At 32.3% G+C, this 23,036-nt stretch overlaps 1 protein-coding gene across 6 annotated transcripts in view; it reads left to right on the forward strand.

Moving 5' to 3' along the window:
- The window catches only part of LOC126733954 (Kv channel-interacting protein 1-like), a 300,096-nt gene that overhangs the window by 260,933 nt on the left and 16,127 nt on the right, over positions 1-23,036 (forward strand). For all 6 annotated transcript variants that reach the window (XM_050437449.1, XM_050437451.1, XM_050437450.1 and 3 more), the window contains one exon: positions 20,552-20,764. In XM_050437449.1, coding sequence (XP_050293406.1) covers positions 20,552-20,764 — 213 coding nt within the window. The remainder of the gene's footprint in view (positions 1-20,551; positions 20,765-23,036) is intronic.

A 23,036-nucleotide genomic window follows, 5' to 3' on the forward strand; every position in this document is an offset into this window, starting at 1 on the left:
GCGGTTTAACCCCTTTTTTTGCCTTTCAACCTGTTGGTTTGTTATTCAGCTGAGAATGAATTTAATGAATTCCAGGTTTATTAAATTTTCTTTAAAATAACCAACTAATAGTTTGGATTAAATAATTCCTTTATTGTTCTATATATTCATTTCTGTGCTTGTGCAGTAAAAATTCCATGCATGGAGGGTACTTGAAAATAAACAATTCTTAACTTTTCCAGTTCATTAACCTATTTCTTTCTTAACCCTAATCAACTTTTAGCCTTAATAGAAAACATAAAAACAATATATGGTTCAAATCGAATACCTGAATTTAAAGAGTTAATTAATTTTTATAACTATTTATCTGTCCAAGTAATTATCAAAAATAACTCAATTTTATTTTCTATACACACACCAATTGTTTTTCCCAACCATTATATCCTATACCTATTGCAAACAAAACCATTCTTATATCCAATCCCTATATCCTGCTCACGCAAAAAGACTACTGGACCACGAAAGAAGAATGTCCGCAACTAGAAGACCTTTTTATCTGCAAACAAACCACCCTAACGAAAGATGAACGTTGTCTCTTTGAGCTGCTAACAACCTCACATAACAGATGCACATTAACTAGCATTAACTTCCAATGAAGTACCATCCAACGCCTAAATGGAAATCAAATCCTGGTAATTCCTGTGAACGAGATAGTCGCCCAGGACGAATGTCAACAAGGACTATACAAAGTTCTTGAGCCCAGGATCGTTACCCTATCTGTGTGCCCTGTAGAGATAGGTAACCAAACTTACGAAGGTGAAAGCACATCACAGTTCCAATATGTGCTAGAATTACCCAACTTTTTGTATATACCAAGCAGCAACAACATCTCAAAACTGACCCTGGAAGAAGTAAATTTAGACAAATTGAAGACAGCCCAAAGAATTTTGTCAACAATTCGGTTACACCCTATCGAAACACCCGAAAAATTGGCCCACCTTTGGATCGCTCCCCTCTCATCAATTGCCGCCCTTGTATGTGGAATCGTTTTGTACATTGAATGGAAGAAATGGAAGAAGCCTGTTTCATTCCAAAGAAACCTCTTCTACAAGAACGCTCCTATGGACCGACCCTTAGAAGAGAGTCGGAAAAACCAGCCCTTGCAGCCCTTATTTTCCGAACTTAAGGAGGGAGGAGTTATGTGATGAAACCAGGCCAATAACCCCGATGACCGGACAATTCTGCTTATTCATATAATATTATTTCATTATTATTGTATCGCAAAATAAGCATTTAAAAAAAGATCGTAGTTAAATAGATAGTCAACCCTTTTTTGTGCAGAATTATTTGAATAAATTTAATTTTTTTAAAAGTTAGTATTCATATATAATTCCATCACTCATGTAAGCTATGAGTTCTTATTTTACAATTCTAACAGCATCTTGAATCTAATAAGATCAACAACAAGATTGTATCCCTTATAGTTTTCAAGATATGGCTTTTTTGGTAGCTAATTATAGAGTCAAAACTTGTGTGGAGTAATTCCTTTGCTTAGAGCTAATTTTCCTTTCAAATATATGTCACTTTCTTAATTAACAGGAAGTCGATACAGCATCTTAAGCTACAGATTTTGCATAATCCAGGAATGACACTTTCTTGACAATCTAGTCTTGGGTCATACCTGTTACCTTTTGCACTTGAAACAATCAACCTTCAGTTTGTTTACAGCTGCATAAAAATGAGGGTTCCTCTAAATGGATTCATGTCTGTTCTTCCATAAATATTAACAATGTTTATAAAATATTTAAGGATTATTAAAATATTAGTAGATAACAATGGCTCTAAACATGTAGCTGCAGAATCAGATTTTGCCTGGTTGAAAAGTGTTCTGGTCTGTCAAGGTGTGCTTATATGCTTTTGCAATTTATGCAAAAATGCCTCCAAGGATGTGCCTCTTATTGCATGAAAAATGACACAGATGGAAAAGAAATCGAATTGCTGAAACAAAAATAAAGCTACAGTTGAACAACAACGTGTTTTCATTCTCCTAATGATCGAATTAAGAATGATAAGGTTCTTGTATTTGTACAGCTTCAAATCCAACATATAGACATCGACAGTTCATAAAGTGGGATCATTTATACTCTCCATGGTCTAATATGCTTCCTACAAGCTTTTCTAATTAAATGAACTTTTAACAAGCAAATCCTCAGTTCTTGAAACTTGACGCAGTTCAGTATGCTTTCTACAAGTTTTCCTAATAACTGATTTTTTTCAACACAATTATAGACATCTCTCTTTTGCATTTTGATGAAGGTAAAAATTTCGGTTTTTTTTTGTTAGTTGTTTTTGCCAGTAATCGTAAAAATTTAAATATCAAACTATTAATTTTTAATTTATCGAATTTTAAATTTTAGTTATATACTGCTAATTCCCAAAGTTAAAGCATTTGGCAGTAGCGGTATCTCTATGGTTCAATATGCTCGCATTAAGCCTATATAATTAAATGCAATTTCTCCTGTCGAATCCTCAGTTTAGAAAACCTTCGTGGTTCAAGATGCTCTTTAAAAGGCTTTGTAATTAAATTCTCTTTTTTCTGTCAAATACTTCATTCTAAAAATGTCTGATTAATAAGAAATGCTTGTATACAGCATGTTAAGCTATGGTTTCATTGTTGCCAAATTTCTGAACTATTAATTTTTCCAATTTATAATCAAGCTAGACAACAATGGATAACGAATTTAAAAAAAAAGGTATTTTAGGTTATAACCACTTATCAATTGGCAATACCAGTATCTCTATGGTTCAAAATCCTCCCATTATGAGGTTTTCTTTTTTCCAATATATGATCAACCTGAGCAAGATTGAATAATTTTCCTATGGTTCCCTATAGGCTTTTAACAGACAAGTTCTTAGTCCTTGAAACTTCGTGGTTTAACATGCTCTCTCTAAGTTGCTGCTTTTTTTCCTCTAGAATCATAAATTCTGAAAATCTCTAATTAATAAAAAAATTTTTGTATACCACACAAGAGCACAGCTGTAACATATTTTGTTGTTCCATGACAGAGGAAAGAAAACTCTTTAATAAATACGCAATTTTATAAATATTTCTTTGTTGCGAGTAATAGTAAGAATTCAGATAACTATTGTTCAATATGCTTTCTATAAGCCTTATTAAAAAAATGCACTTTTTTGCAGTCAAATATTTACTTCACGGTTCAATATGCTTTCTACAAGTCCTCCAAATAACTGTTTTTTTTCCAGTTAAATACTAGAATCTTTATTTCACAATTTGATGCTAGTAAAGAAGGAACAATTCGAAAAAAAATTCTTGGGTGATGTTCGCCATTAATCGTAAGAATTCAAATATCAAACCGATTATCTTTTCCTAATAATATCATTGAACTTTTGGGAAGAGCGGTCTCTCTATGGTTCAATACGCTCCCTACAAGCTTTTCTATTTAATTAAACTGTTAACAAATAAATCGAAAAAGTTTGCTGTTCAATATGCTCTTTATAAGTTTTTCAAATAACGGCGCTATGTCTATGGACGTAATAAATAACGAATTTTTAATTTAAATTATTATCCTCTTATTCTCAAAGCTGAATCATTTGGTTATACTTCAACTTTAGTCTCTCTTTAAATCATATCTTCGGTTTCAAAAACTTTGTGGTTTAAGATGCTCTCTACAAGACTTACTCTTTAAATGACCTTTTTCCTGTCAAATACTCAATGCTTAAAGCCTCTAATTTACAAGAAATGCCTGAATAAAGTCCACTAAACCACGGGTATAATATTTATATTGTTGCCAAATTTCTGCGCTTTTCCTTTATATTATATTAATATGATCAACTTGGGCAAAAATGATTAACGAATTTAAAAATTTTATATTGAATGTCCTTTTCTTAATTCTGAGACTCTCCAATTAACAAGAAATATTTGTAGCATTTCTCTCAATAATTGTTATATGAGTTTTTTAAAAGTATATTGACATTTAAAATTTCACGACCAAACAGGTAAAAAGATCTCTTGCTTTATGACAAGTTGTTGGCTTCGTAATTGTGATTTTATATGTTTTCTTAATATTAGTCTCTTATTTTTAATTGTACGATGACGGCTATTAAACACAAACCATCTTTTTAATTTTATAAGTTTATAACATTTAATAAGGTTTTTAGTATATTCAATAAAAATGGTGGTTCTCGCTCCGCGGTTCAGTGTGCTCTCTCCAAACCCTCTTACACTTTTTTCACATCAATTCCTAAAAACCTAAAACTCTATTCTTCTCTAAAATCTAACCAGTACTTATGCCTCTCGACTCTTTGACAAAATCACTGAATAAATCCAATCAGACATCCTTTGAATGATTATAATTAGGTCGACCACAGTATAACAAAATAAATGGGACTCCGGTGACCCAAACCGATGCTAATAGAGAAACGTTTGCTTTGAAACATCCGCATATTTGGACAGTCCGATTTCGTCGGTTGGCGAATTTCCAGGCGATTTTTCCGTATGCCACTTCAAATTTGCCCTTGCGGCAGGTCGCAGATTGGAAACCGATTGGAACATGGAGATTCGGTCCCTTTTTGTCGAAATATATTCGGTATTATGAGAGGAAAATGCGGAGAGATTTTCCGTTATAAGATCTGGATGCTTGAAGAACCCTCGGCAGTAATCCTTATATCAGAATATTATTAATAATAAGGTCTATTTATTTAATTGATTTTACGATGTAAAAATGTCAATTTATTTTTTAAACAGCAAAAATAGAAAAATTCAACATTTTCGATACTTGACAATTACCAGACCCTTATAAACATGAAGGGAGAGTCTCACATTGCTTAAGTTTTCCTATATTTGGTTCTCCAGATTGAGGCCATGGTCCCATTAAATAAAGCATTCTAAATCAAACATTCGCTAGTTTGATTGTGTCACCAACATCGGGTAAATAAATATAAGAGTATCCTTCAGTTTCAGTAATATACTTTTAACAGACAATTGTGTTAAATTAAAAAGACCGCGCTCTTGGTAGAGTTTATTTGAATTTTTGTCAAGCAGAATTTTAAGCAGCCATTTGTGCAAAATTTCTGGAGGTTTGAAATTTATTTTTAAGGTACCATCTCACACTAATATCCGAATAGTAAAATGAAAATCCTGCAGTCTCCCTCCACTTATTTATTAAACTTTTAGTTAACTTAAAATTCCCTATATGTTTCGGACACAGTGGTGTCCATCATCAGGGGGTAAAAGGTTTAAAATTGGTATCGGACACACGCCCCAGGGTTTGATTACATATCAAAAACCCTCTATTTATTATTATTGTTTTTAATTTTAATATTTTATTTTTATTTGTTTACATTCTGTTGTTGACAAGCCTATTCTTAGAACTATAGGACTATTTCTTTACTAATATCCGTATGTTAAGGGTGGTTCTATAAGTGACAAATATAAAGTTTTAAGATAACTAAGGTCAACATACTTCTTCCGTTCTTTTAACTTTCCATTAAAAGATCTTAGCTCGATACACGAGACACATGATTTGTCCAATTAAAGTAAGGAGTTACTTAGATCTGAGACAAATTAAATTTCTTATATTTTTTTGGAAATTGGATAGGGAGTAGCTTTTAAAGGGCATTAAAAATGGTCTTTCTGAATTTATTGTTTGCATTTCATTATTAAAGATCAATTCCTATAGCTTCCACTAGGCTGTTTTATAAATTAATAGTGCATCGTCTGCAAAACAAAGAATTTTTCCAAAGAAGTTAATATGAAATAGTCCATTTATATCCATATTAAATAAAAGGAGTTTAGGATGGTTCCTAATGCATTACCTATCTCAATTTCATGCTTTGTGACATGTAGCTCTAAAGTAGATTAAGTGGAGCCCCTCCTATGCAATAAGTTTCAAAGATATCGTTCAAAATAATGTGATCAACGGCATCGAATGCTTTGGCGAAATCCCGAAACATTGATGGATTTTTGTCCTTTTATCAATACTTAAATACTGATGAGGCGACCGTATATTGTGTTTACTAAAAAAATAGATATTGATCAATAGTTTTTTATAAATTATTCTGATTTTGATTTATCAATTGGTATTGTCGCTGCAACAATTATTTCCCGCGTCTAAAGTTAAATTTTTATATTTATACATTGGCAATACTTGGTTGGCACCTGGATGTGCAGACGACTTAGCAGTCTTGCGATTGAAGCGCCACCAGTCGTCTATCTCTCTCTCACCAAGTATATTAAAAAAATTATTCTCAAAAGTAGTTCTTCGCAAATTCTTTTTCGCAAAAGTCTACATTGTTTTTAAGAAAATCTAATCTAAGTGAAAGCCTTGAAACAAGCAGAATCCAGTCAAGTTCTCCAGAGGAAATCAGGGATCCCTGCAACACTCACATCCAGAAATTCCAAAGGTAAGGTACCATTCACCATTTTTATTGCCAAAGTATACCCTTTTCGCGTCGAATCTCAACAAAAAATTTGTCTTTTAATAGGAACCACCTTTTCGCGACAGGTTTGATCACAGTTTTTTTAAGACGTTGTCCGTATTTAAATATATAGTTTGTTTTTTATAGAATTTTTTCACCGACAATAAATTTTTTTGTTCCTTTGGTTTTTTTTTACTTTTTTTCATTTATATTTTTTGTCCTACAAGTCTGTATATAATGTTGTAGACAAGTTATAAAATTTTCAGTGGCATTTTCGAGGTTTCCCGCATTAAATACATAATTCCAATTTTCAGTTACAAGATTTAATTTAAGTAGTTTTCATCAAAATTAGTAGTAGATTGTTTTTGATAAACAAAATAATTTACAAAAAAAAAACAAAATTTCTAATATAATCGGTCAATGGTCAGTTATGTTTTGTCAGTCTGTATCTAATGTTGTAGGCAAGTTATAAAATTTTCAGTGGCATTTTCGAAGTTTCTCGCAATAAATACATAATTCCAATTTTCAGTTACAAGATTTAATTTAAGTATTTTTCATCAAAGTTAGTAGTAAATTATTTTTGGTAAACAATTATTTAAACAAAACAATTATTTTGTTTACCAAAAATAAGTTACTACTAATATAAATTAAATCTTGGAACTGAAAATTGGAATTAGGTATACAGGGTGTTTCAGAACTATGGGATCAAACTTCTTGGGGTTGTTCAGTGCAACAGTAGAATCCATTTGAGTATAGGAACCCATGTCCGGAAATGTGTCACTACGCCACTACCGCCCTAAGACGCGTTTAAATTTAGAAAAAATATTAATTACCTAAATAGGATCTGATGCATTTATTTTTACCTTTTGTATATGATACCATCACAACAATTGTTCAAAATGTCTTCCTCCAACCTCAATACACCGATTTAAAGGCCGCACATGATTTCGGCGGACTACACTAAAAATTTGATCCTCGCTTTGAATGATTTCAAATGCTGCTGTTATTCGTCCTATTAAGTCTAGCTCTGATTCTACTGGAGTTTCGTAGACTAAAGACTTTACATGTCCCCACAAGAAAAAATCGAGCGACGTTAAATCGGGCAATCCATCGGTGCCCAAATCCCTGAGCCAAATACTCGCGTACTTGTACAGCAAAGTGAGCCGGCGCTCCATTATGCTGAAACCACATTTGCTGTCTAACGTTTAGTGGAACATAGTCAAGGAGTTCTGGGAGCACTTCCTCCAAGAAACGCAGATAAATAGTTCCTGTTAACCGTTCCGGTAGAAGGTATGGCCCAATTAAATAATCATCAACAATGCCTGCCCATACGTTGACAGACCAACGATTCTGATGTTTTCATGGAAAAATTGCATAAGGATTTTCTTCGTCCCAAACATGGCTATTCCTACTATTAAAAATACCGTCTCTTGTGAAAGAGGCTTCATCGGTCCACAAAACATATCGTAAAAAATTTGGTTTTGCAATGATGTGATCCAGAAGCCATCGACAAAATTGAACTCTAGGATGATAATCGGCTGCAGTCATACCTTGAAGTGGTAAGGATGGAGTTGTTGCTCGTGTAGTACCCGCCAGACAGAAGGGTTCCTCGTATTCATATTCTTAGCGACGTCACGTGTGCTATTTGATGGTTTATCAGCAACTCGCTGAAGCACCTGTTCTTCAAATTCGACCGTTCTTACGGTTCGAGCAACACCATTATCATGCATCTTGGTCTTAAGCATGCCTGTCTCAGCGAGCCGCCGATGAACCGCAATAAACTTTTTGTATCCAGGATGCTGTCGTTTGGGATAACGTTCATGATACAACCGCGATGCTGCTCGTGCATTGCAGTTTGTGGCTCCGTATCCCAAATGCATATCCGCCAATTCTTGGTTGGTAAAGTTTTCCATTTGCAATAAATGTTTAAAAATTGTAAGCTATAAAATTTTTAAACATGACATTGAGAATTGACATTGATAAGCGTTGATTTTAAACAATTGTTGTTATGGTATCTTGTACAAAAGGTAAAAATAAATGCAGCAGATCCTATTTAGGTAATTAATGTTTTTTATAAATTTTAACGCGTCTTAGGGCTGTAGTGGCGTAGTGACGCATTTCCGTATATGGGTTCCTATACTCAAATGGATTCTTCTGTTGCACTGAACAACCCCCAGAAGTTTGATCCCATAGTTCTGAAACACCCTGTATAATGCGATATATGCGTATATACGAATTCAATTATTTTTGGTAAACAAAATAATATACAAAAAAACAAAATTTTTAATATACTCGGTTAATGATCAGTTATGTTTTTAGTATGGATTATTGCTTTAATGCTATTTGTACTAAGCGTAGTTTTTATAAAAATCTGATCCAGACAAGTACCACTGTCATTTATTTGGTACTTGTCTGGATGTAATTAAAATCGTGTTCTAATGTATTTTTATATCTCCTACACATAAAGTGTAGTCAGAGTTTTGAGAGAAGAAAAATTTGCACGTAGATATGATTCCAATTTTTTTTAAAACGAAAGGTTTCACATACGTACGTGAAGGAAAACACAGATAAAAGTTATAATATGGGGAAGATAATAAGAAGAAAAATGATTTTTTCTTCAACTCCTGGAAAAAATGATTTTATTAATTACAGGCACTTGCGGAAATAAAATGTTCAGAAAATATTAAGAAATAATGGAATAAATTGACAAGTGACTGTTACAAGTGGAAAAGAAAAAGAAGAATATCCTTCTCCAACTACCTGGAAGAAAATATGATTTTTTTTTTAATTCGAGGCAGATGAGAAGTAACTAAAAAAGATATTAAGAAGAAGATGAACAAGGATATTTAGGCCATTATCTTTATAAAAAAAGAATTATCTAACTATTGATGTGATAATAACTTAATGAGTAATAAGTATTGAGTGAGTTACAAGTGATTTAATTGATTCCAAGCAGTTGATGCACAAAATGTGTTAAATTTTATGGGTCTCACAAATTACTTGAACCAAAGAAAATCCCCTCTTAAATTCATAATTTTGGTTGCACCTGATCCCGGTTAAAATTTTAAATTAATTCGGGCATTTTGCATTCTGTGGCGTCCGCATGAATTTCGAGAGGGCGAAAACGAGGTGGTGAACCCACGTAATTATTAAAACAGAGAGGTGAACTAAGCGACTTGTCAAGGCAAAAATTAAAAATTAAAGTGGGATCCAGATCTGACATTTCAGAAAACTATTGTAGATTAATTTGAAAATTATTTTTTTGAAAAACGTTAATTTGGGTTTTATGAATATTCCGCTCAAAAATGCTCTAATATAATATTCCTATAACATACAGCACATAACATTTAAAGAATGTTCTCAATATTTCACATTTTTAATAATCAAGTGCTTGAAAAAATATTTAATAAAGTACGTACGTACGTGAAGGAAAACACGGATAAAAGTTAGCTAGTTTGAACTTCATTGCGTTTTTTGCATCCGTTGTGCTTTTTATTTTTTATTGTTTTTTGAGTTTTTACCAAAACATTTTTTTGCGTGGGATTCTGTCATTTCTAGGTAAATCCTTTGTTTTGAGACTAATTTTTTTTACTAACTTTAATTTTGCACAATGTCGAGTTTGGATTCGACCCCGGGTTGCACCTAGTTTAAATGGGGCTATTGTGCCTTTTTCCATAATAGTCAGTGCCAAAATTTTTAGGAACACCAATGTTTCCAAGTACATATGACATATGGAGGAAGGTTTTACCTCCGAGCTTTGCGCTAATGAGGACAATATTTTAACTCTAGGTATATGTTTATTATTCATTGTTATTATTTTATCTTTTTGTCAATTTTTTTATTAAAGTCGTTCTAGTGTATATTATAGCTTTTAAAAGTTACACTTTCTCTTCTCTTTAAACTTTGTTTTATTTGTTTATTTATTTTTTAGTCTCAACAGGCTATGACAAATATTTAAGTCAAAAACACAGGAAATTATATGACGACATTTTGATCTCATCCATTTATGCCAGAAAACGTCTATGGGATCTGAGAATCCCGTTACAATCAAGGCATAAAAAGAAGTTGAAGCAATCTGTATGAGGTCAAAACCGTAAACATACACGAGTAAAAATATAACGTCATTTTACGGATACGCATATCTCTTGTGGATAGACTAAAAGTCACGGATAGGCTTGATAGCCTCACATATCCGTAATTACGTACCAATGTGGATTCAGGCTCAATGATTTGTTGTCATTCTCAAGTTTATTCTTTTAACTTTATTAATATTAAAATTTTTAAAATTACGTTTTTTATATAAACAACGATTCCACCATAATTATGTATTTATATTTCCTTTATTGTAAATAAATTTATAGTCTGGAATTTCAAGTAAAAAATCTCTGCTCAATTTATACAAACATTTAGATGAGACTTAAATTAGTTTTTTACTTTTTAAATGTCTTCTCTTTTTCAGTTTTACTGCAGTACTTTAATTTTGCTATTTAACATATAAAATGAAACGAAAGACACAGGAGGAAAACAAATTACGAGCAATCAAATAGAGACTTACTTTAAAAAAAAATACTTTAAATATGTAATATTCGTTATTTGCTTTAGTTATATACCTAAAATTGAAGTAAAAAGTGCAAATGTCTATTTGTGTTTTTTGGTTATTTTGACGTACTTCTTTTAAATTCTTTCTTTTAAACGTACTCTTTTAAATGCCTCTTTGGTATATTCTGAAGTAATAATTATTTTGGTACCTTCCAACTTTTTGTCGTGTTGTAAAATGTCGTTATGTAGGAAGATACTTAGGTTTTAGGGAAGTACCTTAAGTTACAGTTTAGGTCCAGTTTCTGGGAAAATATAATATATTATGTACAACTATGTACATGCGATATTAAATTTTCTCCTTGTGTTGCCTTTAATCCGTAGACTATAAGCTCTTTTTCAATTTTTTTATTAAGCTTGTCACTCCCTTTTGAGCAACGTTTTGTCCCCTTAGCACCTGAATTTCAGGACGCAGGCTTTCAATCCTCTTTATAAATATAAAAGTTATTTCAGGTGTAGTAATACGAGCAGATAGTAATAGGACAAAATACGTTTAAACTATATAATCTTATAATTAAAAGAGCCTATTTTTCACCAAAAATTTACGGATTAAGTACATACACATATACCTTGAAGGAAACTTTTAATAATTTTTCGTGCACTGTTTCTTGTCAATTTGATAGATTTTCTTGGATCATAGAATATACTCATCAAAATAATGTTATTTTTTTCATTTGAATGTTCGCCAGGCAAATTTGCCCACGCTAATTAATTTAAAATTTGTTCCCCTAAAGATTTAGTAACCGAGACAAGATGTAATCCGTGACGAAAATTCCCAGGTAATTAAATACGGGAAAAACAGTTTTTCCGGAGATGGAGCACAGCTGGGTAAAAATCCCTTAAGGGCTTTCCCGGCTAATTATCCACCGACGCCATATTTGATTTTTATATTTAGGACAGCTTCTTACCTTCTCCCAATTTACGCGTTTGCAGGTAATTATTTTTTTTAATTATTATACGCACCGATCAGGGCCAGGATTTTTGAACAACGTCCACATGCCGGATTAAATGAAACATTGAAAACTTCATACTTATAACGTTAAATATTTTTTCAAGCACTTGATTATTAAAAATGTGAAATATTGAGCATATTCTTTAAATGTTATGTGCTGTATGTTATAGGAATATTATATTAGAGCATTCTTGAGCGGAATATTCATAAAACCTGAACTAACGTTTTTCAAAAAAATAATTTCTACAATAGTTTTCAGAAATGCCAGATCTGGATCCCACTTCAATTTATAATTTTCGCCTTGACAAGTCGCACTTAGTTCACCTCTCTGTTTTAATAATTACGTGGGTTCGCTACCTCGTTTTCGCCCACTCGAAATTCATGCGGACGCCACAGAATGCAAAATGCCCGAATTAATTTAAAATTTTAACCGGGATCAGGTGCAACCAAAATTATGAATTTAAGAGTGAGTTGGATTTTCTTTGGTTTAAGTCTTTAAGTAATTTGTGAGTCCCATAAAATTTAACACATTTTGTGCGTTAACACTCTCCACATATTACTCATTAAGTTATTGTCACATCAATAGCTAGATATTTTTTTTTTTTATAAAGATAATGGCCTAAATAACCTTATTCATCTTCTTGTTAGTATTTTTTTTATTTTCTTCTCATCTGCCTAGAATAAAAAAAAATCATATTTTCTTCCAAGTAGTTGGAGAAGGATATTCTTCTTCTTCTTTTCCACTTGTAACAGTCACTTGTCAATTTATTCCATTATTTCTTAATATTTTCTCGACATTTTATTTCCGCAAGTGTCTGTAATTAATAAAATCATTTTTTCTTTCAAGGAGTTGAAGAAAAAATCATTTTTCTTCTTATTATCTTTCCCATATTAAAGGTTACTCCACAAGTTACTGTTTTTAGCCTGAATCTTCTGCGTCTTCTTTTTGTTCCTAATATCCTTTTAAGAATTGATTTTTTATATGGGGATTTAATACATGTTAATTGCCAATTTAATACATCTTTGATTTAATACATTCCAATTGCCTGGAATTGACAAAAATTATTATTTTCTTCGCGGGAATTAGAAGAAGACATTCTTCTATTTTTGATTGTTTTTGAAATCATTTGGGTGAAGAAACTTAATTTTTAATAAACCATGTTTTTATAATACATTGAATTTTGAGAACCTAATGTCACCCTTCGGATAGTTGAAAAAAGAAAGCTGAATTAGGATACTATGTATATGTTGGTGCAGATCTTTTAAAATATTTTTTTTTCGATTTTAGGAGTATCATTGCTGTTATCAAAAATCTGACTCTACCAATAATTTAGGTCGCAAAAGAGAGTTGATGAATGCGCTTCATAGATGGGCTAATATTGGTTTTTAAAAAAGTTTTTTTGCTCCCATGTTCTCAAACGTCTAATGGACAAAAATGTTGATTTATTTAAATTTAACGAAGACACACTTTCCAGGCAACTAAACGATATAATTTTAAAAAGAGAATAATTAAATTTATAGAAAAAACTCATTAAAAACCCATGAAAAGTGAACCCAGCGTAATTTCATGCATGCATTTGCATCTGTTTTTGCGCTATGCGGTTTTTTGAAAATATTGCCGCGTTCGGAGATGTAATTAATCTTGATTAGGGCGCCCCTTACCGACCTTAAAAACCGTTTACCACTTGAACGCTTTAGTTTAATTAAAATGCTAAGTTGGCTGCTTTTTTGACATTTAAAATTGTGAAAACAATTTTTTTGAAAAAGGATGCATGGAGTTTAGCAGGAAAGATTAAAGATCTATTAGTTTTAGGGTCAATCAATTTCATATTTTTCTAAAGAAGTGCGTTTTTCGTTATGGTTATGGTGCATTTAAGGTTCAAGAAAACCCTATCCATAAATAAAATGTCGAAGAAGTAAAAGGGCAAAAGACGTGTTGGAAGTGGATATTAATTTTCTTATTTTAAATGGGATACCCATAAATTATGCAAATTTTTCATGCTACCGATATTACAGTTTTAAAAGCTCAACTGGATCATTTAAGAGGAAAATAATTGCTCTGTCGGTTAATAATTCCTGTTTTTTTTTAATATCTAATATATTTCTATTTGACAATCATGTTACATGTCAGCGCAAAAATGTATTTCGTTATTATGGTAAAATACAAATAAAAACAACATTTGCCTTTAGAAATTGGTTTTTCACAATTACAGGTTAAGGATGCAAAATTGTTATAATTGTAGAAACAACCTTTTAAGATGTACTTACCTGAAAAATGTCTACAGTTTGATTCATGGAAAACTGTATAGTAATTAGTCAAAATGTAGTAGCCTACATTTTGACTAATTAAACTGTTTATTTTACAGTTAATTTTTTTAAAGAATGGTTTCTTTCTGTGAGGATTGATGCTACGATGTCTTCTTGCAATAGAATGTGGAGTTTTCCCTGTTTTGTTTCTCATATTTATCAATGATATAGCTAACTCGAAAAATTCATCCATTATCCCAAAGATGCTGGTCATACACTTTTATAAAAGGTAAAAAACACAAAATCTACAGCATCACAAATACATTTAATAAAATAACGAAGGTTACATGTTTCGCTCGACTAGAGCATCATCAGACCATAACATACACAAAACACCTGATATATAAGTCTCTCTTATATATCAGGTTATAATAATATCTCATTATATATCAATTATTCATTTGTATAAGTTTGTATATTTGTTTTACTAGTTTTATTTTATTTTTGTGTGTTTTGTTTATTTTTATGTTTACTTTAGTTATCAGCTTTGTCTACAAATTGTAAAATTTTTTGACAATAAAGCGATTGATTGAAAACCTATGAAAATGGGGAAAATATAAAATGTTAATATCCACAATGCCTAGAAAGGGCTGTGGCGCCGCCCTTTCTAGGCATTGGAACTACTAGGTGTAAAAAATAAGGTGTCCGAAACGTGCAACATCATTTGACATTCGCATATTTTACTTTATGGTCTAAACGTATCTAATAATCCTAGACAAACACAACCAAAGGACCATAATAATTAAATTGGCAACATCTCTTGATGAAAACATAGGTAAGGAAAACCTACATTGAAAAACATTAAAAATACAGACCGCTGGCTGGCAAACTGAATGAAACCTGTTTATTAAAACTAGTTGAAATAAAACCGATTGCTAAGCGATATGCAAAAAGGGGGGATATTACCGCTATAGTCCGATGAAGAAACCTAAAAGCATAACATTAATAATGACATTTTAAGCCTTGGAACTGTAAGCTATAATATTAATAAAAAGAAGAAGAAGAAAAAGAAGAATTACAAAAATCTCCAACTCTCATAACTGGAAGGCAGCTGGCAAAGATGGAATTTAAAGCTTTCGGTAAAAACTCGCGACATTAACAGCGTGTTTGAACATACATTTTTTCAAACCTCTACTTTAGTTTCAAGATTCTTCACACAAGGTTTAACGTGCCTCCTTTCAAAGGATAACGAGACACAACCCAGCAAAATATAGTCCTATAACTTGCCTCGCAAACATAGGTATACAAAAAATTCCCTTAATGTGTACCTAATATGATCTACTAACAGATCGGATAAAACATCCTTTCTCAAAACCACTCAACTCTTTTCCAAGGACACAAGCCTGGATTTTAGAGTAGACAAATGCTAAGAGGCGCTCACAGCACCACTGAATTTATACTTGAAATCAGAGAGAATTAATCATGAAAGTTTTTTTCTTCTGCTTTTCGATACTTCTGTTTCTTTGTTGTGATTTTGTTCCATTTAATTGCTTCCGTGAATTGAAAATAACTTTTTTGATATTTCAGGTAATTTTTCGGTTTATTTGGCATATTTGACATTATTTTTAATTTACTTCCGATAACTGGTAATATTTTTTAGAAGTACTTTTTTCAGTTTGCCAGATATTTCATGCATTTTTTGGGGTATCAAATAATGGTCTTTTATTTGCTCTCCTTTATAGTAAAAAAAACTTTTTTCCTCCTTTATTCTAAAAAATACTTTTCATGCCTTTACCCAAACAACACACGATAGTTAAATAAACGTTTATTTTTGCTTTACACCAGATGTATATTTTTGGTTGAACTTAACTATAACTATCGGATAAAATGTCCGCCTGATATACGTTGAGGAATTTAAAATTATATTTATGGTAAACGTTTAAGTATGGTATATGGAGATTTTTTTTAATTTGTAGAGGTGTTTTATGCATCAGGGGGCATTTTTCGACGTACTAAGAAAAAAAAATTACCAATGGCGTCCATAGGGGCTTTATCCTAAATACACACCCCACAAAAATTATCGCATCACTAGTATTTTAAGATATTTTTATAATTTTTTGGGACAATCTGTATATGTATCAACTTAAAAGATATTTCTGGTTTCTTATCATGGACAAAAAATGATCAGAATTTCTTACATATTTTTTTGATGCAAAAATGCTCGCGTAGATTATTCCTGTGTTGGCGAATGCATTGAGATCGAAAACGTTCTAAGCAAATAGTGTTATTCTAAAGTGAAAATTTAAATTTATTGTTAATAATGGATGTGCCTGAACGTTTAACAAGACATGTGACTAATGAAGAAGCCGCTAGAATCATTGCGCTCATAGAAGATGGCCGCAGTCAAAGATACGTCGCTCGGATAATGGGAGTTCAACAAAGCACCATATTCAGAGTTGTTAATCGCTACCAAGAAACAGGACAACTATCCAGACGACCCGGACAAGGCCGCAGAAGGGTAACTTGATCGTTACTTAACGGTTAACGGCTTTAAGAATTAGGCATACTACCTCTAGAAGACTGCAAACAGATCTGTTGAAATAAGCCTACAGACAGTTCGAAATAGGCTGAGAGAAGCAGGTTTACGAGCCAGAGTGCCAGCTAGAGATCCACGTCTTACCAGAGAACATCGAATAGCAAGATTGCAATTTGCTAGAGAACACGCAAATTGGAATATTCAAGATTGGTCCAATATTTTATTCACGGATGAATCAAAACTTTGTCTCTATTCATCAGATAGGCGTGTACCAGGATACGAGGTTTGTCCGGAAAATACGTATAAAAGTGGAATAATATTTTTATTTTACAATTATTCAGAAATTTTAATATGGTTTTCTTCAAAGTACTCCCCCTGAGACAAGATGCACTTTTGCCAACGCCGTTTCCACTGTTGGTATGATCGCTGGAAGTCTTCAGGTGTTGGGCTCTTCAATTGCCGTGTCGTTTCGGACTTGATGGCTTCCACATCACCCAAGTGCCGCCTCCGAAGCACCATTTTGCATTTGCAAACAGAAAAAAGTCACAAGGGGCTAAATCGGGTGAATAAGGCTGGTGTTCTGTCACAATGATTGAGCTCCTAGCAAAAAACTCACGCACAACGAGAGATGTGTGTGCAGGCCCGTTGTCGTGATGAATGATCCACTTGCCTGATCCTGTCAGGATTTCGTGGACGATTGTTTTAGGTATTAACAGTTTCTCAGCTATCATCCTTACTGTCAATCGACGGTCTCCCTTACGCATAGATACGACGCCACGAACATTTTATAAGTACTTTCCGGACAAACCTCGTATAGGCGACGCGACGTGGTGAACGGCACGATCAGGTTAATTTTTGTCAAACTGAAAGCTTTGGTGGTGGCTCTATCATGGTTTGGAGAAGAATTTCTTTTGAGGGTCGCACGGAGCTATTACCAGTGAATAATGGAAGACTAAATGCTGACAGGTAGATAACCGATATCCTAGAACCCCATGTAGTACCCTATATGCCATATATCGGTGTTAATTCTGTGCTAATGCATGATAATGATCGTCCATACTTAGAAGAGGTCGAGATACCCACCCTAAATTGGCTTGCACGTAGCCCGGGCCTTAATCCGATAGAACATGTCTGGGACCATCTAGTATGGTAAATTCAGCACCAATAAGAACACTAGATAATCTTCAAAATGTTCTTTTTGACTTCTGGGCAAACGTGCCGCAAGAATACCTCCAGAACCTGTTTAGAAGCCTACGAAGACGAATGGAAGCTGTAATTAGAGCCACACAAGCTATTAGAATTTCATTGGCTTAAATAAAGTTCTTTTTTTTTGTATACATGTTTTGTAAAATTTTTTTGATTTTTGTATGTTTTGGTAAATCAAAATGTTTGTCCTCTGTAGATTGAACTGATTTAAAATAAATGTTGCAAAAGTCGTATTATTTGGTGATTTAATTATCAATATCAATAAAATGTTAAAAAACAGGCAAAAAATTTAAAATATTTAAGAAATAATAAGTGATGCGATAATTTTTGTGCGGTGTGTATTATTTAATTAAAAAAAAGTGCACCACTGAATTTCTCTAAAATAAATTTTATTTTTTAAATACCTGTTTAGTTTTGCGGAAATTTGTATTGAGTTTTTTTAAATTGTATATCTTATTTGGTATAATTATTGTTTCATACAAGTTTATGCATTTCCTATTTTTTTCTATATCTCTTTGTGTATGATATTTCATTATCACACTATAACGTGTAAGAAAATTCTATCGTATGTTACACAGTGACATATATGTGATATCAAGGTCATTTTATCACATATTCGAGGTGTAGTGAAGACTAGACCTTGTCAATTTTAAATGCCAAAATTTTCTCCCTATGTTAAAGAGAATCGTATACGTTATACGTATATTTTATGGTATAATAAATATACCTTGACTACATACGGTTGATAAATATACCAATAGTTTTAATTAAAAGCTGTATTTTTGAACCTAGATAATGAAAAGTTTTTCAGAACCAAAAATATCTAAAATTTGTTCAAAAAAATTGACTTATCTTAAAAAAACTGAATTTTCACTTATTTGCGATAAAAATAGCACTGCAACTGCTGCAATTTTTATAGCGATACTTTTTCAAGAAATAAAATAGGATTTTTTCACTTTTTAGTCGAAAACCTTAGGATATGTGAGAAAACTATAGATTTTTACCACTTATAATTTTCTAAACAAGTATTTTTTCTCGGGCAATTATTTTGTGCAAAAAAACTGTTTTTTATTATACTTACTCATAGCATGAACAAAAATAATTTCAAAAAATAATACGCATGAATAACAGCTAGTTTCATCGTTAATATCCAACCTAATAACACAGTTTTTTTATTTAAATCTGATGTAATTATATATATGTTTATTAATAAATATTTATTACAAAAACAGTACTATTAGATTAAATATTACTGACGAAAAACGTGATTTTTCAAAAGAATTTCTTACTGGGCAAATATTTGTGGTGGGTGGGGGGTAAGGGTTGTTTAGATAAAAAGCATTGTTTTTGCAGAAAATATGTATATATTCAATATTTAATTTAATAACACTGTTTATTTAAGTTTGATATAATTTTATGCATAAATATTTAGTATGAAAGCGGCGTTATTACATTGGATAATATGGACAAAAAACAGTCATTTTTCCAAAGAATTTCATCAAATATTTGATGTGTAGTAATCTAGTTTAAAAACTAGATATACAGGGTGTTCCTTAAAGACGTGCTAATATTTAAGGGGTTGATTCGTGAACTGGAAGGTCCTAAACGTCCCTGTAAATAGGATGAGATACACAAATACTTTGGTTTTCAGCAATATCTTGAAATCAAGGCTGAATGGTGAGAATATGGTTAAAGTCAATAACACTTATATCTGACATACATGCTTGGAATTGTCAAATGGACGGAGACTGACTTAGTTGAAAAAAATGCGCTGTTCAAAGTTTAAAAATATTAGCCGGTTAAATTAAAAGAAATACTCGAATATCGATGACACACTACAAAACCTACCATCCAAAATCAGCGATAGAATGAGTACCGCTGCCAAGACCTCATGAAGGTAAAGCGGGGTACTATTTAATTGGAGAAGTATGTCCCATAGAAAGCTGAACTTTTTCCATTCTCCAAAACGTGGTGAACAAGGGATATACCCCATTAAGCCTAAAGGCAGCTAATGTCAAACCAATTATAGAGAAAGTATGGTGACCATAAACCAAAAAAAAAATCGCGGAAAATCAATTTTTTGCAATGACAAAATCAGAATTTAAATAAAATCGAGGATATATCCCTTTTAAAGGAATTCGTATTTTTATAGGTAAATAGCAAAAGTCTTATAGGGGATACTGGATTAATTCCTTTTTTTGTGGGCTGATCTATTCTCGAGCTATCAATCCCCTAAAAAGGAAAAAATCCGTATTCCTTCGTCGTCGGTATACAAGAAACCCTTAAAAGATATCTACCACAAGTGCAGAAACCCCCGGCGGTCCCTCGAGCCTTCTAAAACATTATGTAAACCGGTTTTCCTTTTACTTGAAATCTGGTAGACGCGAGCTGAGCCTTTCGGGAGTAAAGCAATCTAAAGATACATTTGAGGCTGTTTCCTTATTTACTTTTAGTTCTTTATGTGCGGTTAACACGTTGTAGAGAAATATAAAGTGATGAAAAAGGATATTTTTTTTGCCGCTTGATAAAAGGTTTCTTTTAGAGAAAAAAATTCAGGCATAACTTTATGGACCAACTGTTTCTTTTTTTATTTATAGGATTTCGTCCAAAACCTCTCGATCCTGTCGCGAGGGTCCCTAGAAGAAAAACTACGGTGGGCATTCTCACTTTACGATATTAACAGAGACGGGTTCATCACTAGAGAGGAAATGACTGATATCGTCAGTTCTGTGTATGACCTTATGGGGAAATTAGCTGAGCCTTGTATAGACGAGGATACCGTTAAAGAGAAAGTGGATAGGATATTTCAGGTAAAATTGAGTATAAAATTCAAAAATATATACTCCATATTTTCCGAACAAATTGCTGTATTTCTCAACGATTTTTCAGCAGCAATCGTATTCGAAGTTTATTCGTATAAATCCACTGAAACTGTATTTTAATATATTCGGAAAAAGAACTGATTTTGTCAAACTGGATATCTACATTTTTCTTGTTTATCTGGCAGATAAAAGGAAAATGGGGAGTCGCGTCTCCATTCAATAAACTTAATAAAACCCTATGCAGTATAAAGGATCCTTTTAGATATTATCAGCGGGGGTTTATTTGAAATCGAAGGTGTATTTTTATCTGATTTAAAAAAATATAACTTCAGGGAAGGGAACGGTTTCTGATACGATTGTTATTGTGAATTTTAAAGGAAAATCCATTTAGAAATACTTTTATCGCAGGTGTTTCTATGCTGCCAGGGTTTTCTCTCTCTTGATTTTTTGATGTTCTGCTTCAATCCATATAACTTCGGATAGAATAGAGCTATCTCGGCGCAAGCTATAAAGTTATAATTTTATTACTTTTATATTTGAAGCACTTTTATTTAACTATCGTAACTATGATTGGCTCGTAAAAGTTATGGCATATAAAGTTTTATAATACATTTGTTTCCCGTTTTTCTCTTAAAAAAGTGTTTGGTCTAAAAACTAAGGAAAAGAATTGATTTTAAACCATTAATAGTGATCCATTAAAGTTTTTCTAAATATTTTTTTATGTTTAACTTAATAGTGTTTAATTAAATTGTTATAAGAGTAAGCCCTCTTATAGAGGGCCGCGTCTTTTTGGAAGTTTTCGCACGACTCGTCGGATAAAAGTGCCTATAACTTTTTTTCTAATTAGGATAGAAAAATGATTTTTACCTTTTTATAATCTAGAAATATCGGGATACCACTTGATTGTTTACAGATTTTCATTTGTTTTTTTGTTAAGAACTAGGACGCCTTCAAAATCAATAATTTTTTTCTTCAAATTTTTTCAATGGAAATTCGCTACAGGTCGCAACGCTTCTTTGAATGTTATGAAACTTCACGGATCGATTAGAGTTTATGTGAGATAGTGCAGTATAGTTTTTGGTTATTCTCAGCATACGGGAAGTATTTTTTTTTAACGTCCAAAGTTTCAGATATGAGTGATATTCTAGCCTCTCTGACGGTTTAACAGTTGTTTTCCGGAAATAATGACTCACAGAAGATATGTTTGCCTTATCGAGAACTACAATTTTTATTAAGGATTTTTTTTGAAAAAATCTTTTTTTTTTTGGGAAAAAATCAAAAAAACCCAAAAAAATTGATTTTTTTTAGTTTTTCTGTGTAAAATTTTTACGGTGCAAAATTTAAAAAAATTTCATTTGGATTAATTAAACCTACACTCTTTCTGAATAAAACAAAGTATTAAATTTAACGCTATCATTTATACAGGGTGAGCAGTGCTCAGTTGAAAATACCCTTTTTTACACATTTTTTTTTCTAGCCTTAATAACTTTTTAGTGGCGCCACTTAGAGCCAAATGGCTTATGGGCGGTTTCTAGCGTGTGATAAGCAGAATGTTTTGCAATTTCAACCGTACTTCTAAGTAAAACCGTTTTTGAGTTATGAATTTTTTAACATTTTTTGACTTTGGAAATTAATTGTGCGCACCCGGTATGTGATAGAAGAACCAAAACCAATCGAGCAGATGCGCCATTCATTTTACTATAACATACTAAAATTTAATTTTTTCCCTATTTTTACAAGTACCCTAAAAGTAATTTTTTTTCAAAAAAGTCCCAAGTACGAAAAATCGCTAAAAATCTAACCACACAAGAGCTACGTTCGAGTCACCTATGGCCGGCGTCTCCATGGCAACGAAATCGGCGATTTTCGCCCGTTTCCACCTAAAATAAGACCCTTTTTATAATCGAAATTTAACTATTAAAACCGATTGGAATCGGTCGAGAATTGATGTTAAACTGTTCCTAAGGCTTTATACTATTTTTCCATGTACAAATCATAAGGTAAAAACCTTTTTTTATACCCGAAATCATCGTCTGAAAATGGTCGATTTTGACGTCTACGCGCGATTTTAATGCCGACTTTTACGGCGGTTTTGACAACATGGCGTCAACGTGGGTGAATCGGCTCGGACTTGCTTCCTAATTTCATTGATAAAATGCTTAAAATAGCTCAGAACTTCCTGAAATTGATACGGAATTATTTAAGAGACTCTGGAGAATCCGAATATGTGCATATCTTTTACCAAATCGGGTTCTTTTAG

This window comes from Anthonomus grandis, chromosome 3, assembly GCF_022605725.1.
Source record: "Anthonomus grandis grandis chromosome 3, icAntGran1.3, whole genome shotgun sequence".
NCBI lineage: Eukaryota > Metazoa > Arthropoda > Insecta > Coleoptera > Curculionidae > Anthonomus > Anthonomus grandis.